Source organism: Castor canadensis, chromosome 13, assembly GCF_047511655.1.
Source record: "Castor canadensis chromosome 13, mCasCan1.hap1v2, whole genome shotgun sequence".
Taxonomy (NCBI): domain Eukaryota; kingdom Metazoa; phylum Chordata; class Mammalia; order Rodentia; family Castoridae; genus Castor; species Castor canadensis.
This window is the reverse complement of record NC_133398.1, coordinates 12,567,931-12,573,293: the sequence shown is the minus strand read 5'-3', so window position 1 is coordinate 12,573,293 and position 5,363 is coordinate 12,567,931. Positions and strand designations below refer to the sequence as shown.

At 35.4% G+C, this 5,363-nt stretch overlaps 1 protein-coding gene across 1 annotated transcript; it reads right to left on the bottom strand.

Annotated features, from left to right (window-relative positions):
* Positions 1–2,325: 2,325 nt before the first annotated feature.
* On the bottom strand, positions 2,326–3,258 carry LOC109680942 (olfactory receptor 1L8). Its single transcript, XM_020155572.2, has one exon. It carries the CDS (start codon positions 3,256–3,258, stop codon positions 2,326–2,328), a length of 933 nt encoding a protein of 310 aa, XP_020011161.2.
* Positions 3,259–5,363: the final 2,105 nt, after the last annotated feature.

Here is a 5,363-nt window from a genome sequence, read left to right as displayed (position 1 = left end):
CTCAGGCATGGAATTAAGTGGGTAGAATCAAGGTCCACTCTCCAAAGGCCTATGCAGTGGAAGAATATCCATGTTTAGTATAGGATACCCATGGAGTATGGACTATTATAAAGGCAAATAAATTCAAATGGCCTCATATTTCTCACTGAAATCAATTTTAGGATAATTCAGTTTTTTTAAAGATCCAAAACAAATGTGTTAAAACCTAGACAGGTATATCCAAACCAGGTTATCAAATTATCTTCCAAAGTTCAAGTGCAAAATAATACGTTTTCAGTCATGCAAGTACTTGAAAATTTTCTCTTCAGCTAGTAATTTTTAAAGTTTTTCACCTTTGCATGGACCACCTTATTTTATTAGTAGCTTTAAATTCATAAGCAATAAAGGCTTATTTGAACAAATTTAGATATGAATGTGTACAAGGAAATGAAAATACTCCTCTACCCCTCCCCGCCCCGCACTTTCATTCTTACGCCTTGGCTGCACACACACATATATTCATATAGTTTTTCAATATAATGGAGTCATATTTTTACATTACTTCACATTTTAATCTTCCTACTTAATGACTTTTTAAGACATATACATAGATATATATGTATATATATATTTGATTCTGTGAACCTGCTATATATGGCTGCACTCTATGTGAATTAGTCATATCATCTTTAGATGTATGCATGAAAACCTTGGCATGAAGTACAGATTTATAATAATGTAGTTAATACACATTTATGATAATATTCTGTTCACTAAAGTCCTAGGAGCGGGGCCTTCTAGAGTAAGGTATTAAATAATATGCTTTAAACATATAGTTTAGGAACAAAGGAAAGTTTAGGAGGGAAGGGAGTTTTCAACCTCTCCTATGTGCAATGCATAACTCCCATGTTATCATTCATGATTCTTATTCTATTTGCATTTTTAACTCCATGATAAAATATAAGAGGAAACTAAGCCACAGTAGTGTAACACAACTCTGGAGGATAGAAGGAAAAGGGAAGAAGTAAAGACCAGATTTATGCAAGAAAACATCTCAGAAAGAGGAAAATAAGGAATTATAATATACTCAAATTGAGAAAAATGTACTAAATTGTAGACTTCCTCATCATCATCCTACCACTCTATTCCTCATTCTTTCCCTCTTCAAATGTCTGCAAAAATTTTAACAACTACAAATTTTGTAATTTTTCTCAATGAAATATTGAAATGAGAAGAATTTTGGAAGAATAGTCTTATAAACAGAGAAATTTGTCCAGGAATTTTTGTGACAACAAGATAGTTTAAGGCAGTATTTGAAAGATGAGAAAGTGGAGAATGTGAAGAATTTCCCTAAGAAGGAGGAGGGAGAGTGAATATGAATGTTATTTTTTAAATTTTTATTGTTTTATTATTGTATTTGGGGTATATTGTGACATTCACAAATGTTCTTACAATATATAATAGCTGAATTCACTCCCTCCATCATTCTCCTTTATCCTTCCTCTCCTCATTCTTAAAATAATTTCAACAGATCTCATTTTTCCATTTCATACATGAGTACATAATATTTCTACCATATTCACTCTCCTACACGCTTTACTTGTGTATTTCCCCTCCCACTGGTACTTACCTCCCAGACAGGACCTGTTTTACCTTCTTGTTCTCTGTTTTTGAGAATATGTTTTGTCTGTTTAAGATAGCTATACAGGGAGTTTGCTTGTGGCATTTCCATATATATATGTATGTTAGCCCGAATTGGTTCATTCCCTCTATATTTCTCACTTCAACATTAGTCACCTTCTTATGGTGATTTCAACAGGTTTAAAAATTCCATATTCATTCTAGTATAGGAAATACATCAACCATATTCACCTTTTTAGCTTCCTTCTTTTACCCTCCTTTTCCCCCCAGTGACCTCCCCTTAGTGTAAACTCTTTTCATAATATTGCTTATATTTGTATTGTGTCTATCTCCCACATATGAGAGAAAACATGGAGACTGTCTTTCTGAGCCTGGCTTAGATGTCCTCCAATTGCACCCATTTACCTTCAGACCACATGGTTTCATTCTTCCATATGGTTGAATAAAACTCCACGATACGTACACTCACGCATATATATATATATCAGTGATTGGAGTATTATGATTTAAGCGTATGAAGGACCAAATGGTAGCCTATTATCAATGGATCTAAGTCCATTATCAATGGATGTAAGTGCCCCCAATAGCCTTGACTCACATACTAAAAATACTAACTACTGAAAGCTTAATTGTTCACCAAGCGCTACTAAAAACTAAGTCAAGGTGGAGGAGATTCCACTTGTAGGTTAGTCAAGATGATGCTGCCTAGGATCTTCTCCTTCTCATGAGCTTCCTCAGGCCCTGTTTCAGGTCTTTGTTTCTCAGGCTGTAGATAAAAGGATTTAGCATGGAGGAAACAACTGTGTAGACAATTGTTGCCATGTGGTCCTGAACAGTGTAAGTGGACACTGGCTGTAAGTAGACATAGAAGATGCTTCCATAAAAGAGTGTTACCACCGTGACATGAGAACCACAAGTAGAGAAGGCTTTGCATTTTCCAGCAGCAGAGGGAATCTTAAGAACTGCGATGAGAATTCGTATGTAAGAGAAAGCAATACATAGAAAGGGGGTCACCAAAACAACAGCTCCTTCTGTTATTATTACAATTTCGTTGACAAATGTGGAGGAGCAGGACAATTTCATTAGAGGACTGAGGTCACAGAGAAAGTGGTGGATAACATTGGAGTCACAGAAGGTGAGATGATTCAGCAAAAGTGTGTGCAGGAGAGAGTGAAGGTGAGGAAATGAGCAGGAGAAGGCCACCAGCAGGACACAACGGCTGTGGCTCATAGTGGTAACATAGTGGAAGGGGTCACAGATGGCCACATAGCGGTCAAAGGCCATGACTGCCAGAAGACAGCTGTCACTGTTGCCCAAAGCATACAGAAAGTACATTTGAGTCAGACACCCAGCATAGGAGATGGTCTTGCTTTCTGACAGGAAGTTCACCAACATCTTGGGAACAATGGTTGTTGCGAAGCAAATGTCAGTGAAAGACAGGGAACTCAACAAAAAATACATTGGGGTTTGAAGATGAGGATCAGACTGTATGACCAGAATGATAAGCAAGTTGCCTGCTATGGTGACCAGGTAAATGATGAGGAAGAGAACAAATAATGGCTTTTGGTCCTCAGGCCGAGAAGAAAGTCCCAGGAGAATGAACTCAGAGACACTGCTGGTTTGGTTGACTTTTTCCATTGAGGTGGACCCAGTTATATACAAGAATTTCTATTACTTAACATACTCAAGTTCTAAACTCCAAATCATGAGAACCCAGGAATTATTTATTTTGTTTACCTGATCAGTTAGCTGCTGTGTGTGCATAACTTACCAATCCCATGGTCCTTTACTGTGTTTCTCTGACTCAAATCTATGGGCGCCACTCTGGCTTTGCATTGATAGCTGTAGGGACAGAAGTAAATTTTCCTTTAGAAATTATTACATGTTTGATTCAGATTTTTTTTACTTACTTTATTTTGTTTTATTTTTAATTAACATGCATCAATTGTACGTACTAGTGAGGTTCAGTAAAATATTTCAGTACATGTATATAGCTGTCCTTGATCTAATCCAGCCTCCTTTTATCCACCCAGACCCACTTCTAGTTGTCACTATTATACATCCAAGTAAAGAATACCATAAACAATCCTGGTCGCAATCAGTGGTGCACACCTGTAATCCTACCTACTCAGTATGTAGAGACAGGGAGAAATGTGGTTGAAGGCCAGTTTGGGTAAAAATATAAGACCTTATCTGAAACAAAAGCAAAAAAGGCTGGTCACATGGCTAAAGTGAGAGAGCACCTGCCTAGTAATGTGAGGCCTTGAGTTCAAACACCAGTACCACCAAAAAAAAGTATGAACATTCTTTAAACGAAAATGAAAAATACATAAGCCATATGATCCAGCTATCTAAGTCCCAGATATATGCCCAAAGGAAATGAAATCAGCATGCCAAAGAGATGCCTGCATTCTCATGTTTATCGTGGCACTATACACAATATCTAAGATATGGAATCAAACTGGGTGCCCATTGACAGGTGAGTGGATTAGTACAATGTGGTCTATGTGAAATATATATGGTATATATATATATATACCCATATACATATATATAGTGGATGTATCACATTTGTGCATATATATATATATATATATATACACAAAACTTTTGTTATATGTACACATCATTATGGTATATTATTCAGCCATAAAGAAGAATAACTCAGATTCATTAGCTCTAATTCTGTGAATAGCATTATTCCCCTGTTGAAACATAGCAACAAAGCAGACAAATAAATTCCTGCATTTGTAGAGTTTGTGTTCTAACTTGGATGGTAGATCAATCAACAAACAAAACAGGTAGCATAATATCAGGTAATAAATTTTGTGAAAAAATTTATTTATATCCACTGTAAGAAGATGGAGATAAAGGGGAAGGGAGAGTGTGAGTATTTTAAGGAAGTAAGGGTCACAAAACATTCATTCCTTATCAAATCAAATTCAGTTGATTATGCTGTAGTTCACCTTTTCATTGTTTTAGAGAAAATAGTACTTTAACAAAACATCAGAGGAATGTTGTACCCAGTTCCATACGGTGATGTATTTTTTCTCCTCTGGGGACAAAATAAGTGGTCCTTAGCCCATGCCATGCTGTAATTAACAGGCTTCACAATTCTCCTCATACTTGTAAATTCATTTTACAAAAATCCCCTTTTAAATCACATTTGCACAAGATAGGTACCCATTGTTGAGTGTTCAATTTAGATTTTTCCTATTCATCTTCAATGTTTATCCAAATATACATTTGAATATGTATTTATATATATTTGTGAATGTATATGCATATATTTTATCATATGATAAACATGTTATTTTGGTGCATATAATTTTTAGTCATATTTGGTCACCTAGGATTGGACATCAAAGTAACTCCATTTGTCATACTACAGAAAGTTCTGAAAGGACAGTTCTTCCCTCAACAAAGTGTTACATTTCTTTTTAGACTGCATAGTTGTCTATACCTTGTGAATAGACACAATACACAGAAAATTTCAAATATTTTTAGATGTTGGTTATTTGTATATTCTTGGCTACCATAAAAATGTCTCCACTAAATATACTTATGTCACCAAAATATTTAAAATTAATTCTGTATAGTCAGCATATTCTTTTACCCACTGTAAATGAACTTATTGCATTGGAATATTCACACACTTAAAGCATCACCTATTTATATTGTTATGATTGGATAATTGGTGTATCTCTCAAAAGTCTATTTGTTAAAGGCTTGGTCCTCAGACT

Excerpts from the sequence above, each read along its gene's own strand:
- LOC109680942 (XM_020155572.2), bottom strand. The coding sequence starts at position 3,258 with ATGGAAAAAGTCAACCAAACCAGCAGTGTCTCTGAGTTCATTCTCCTG.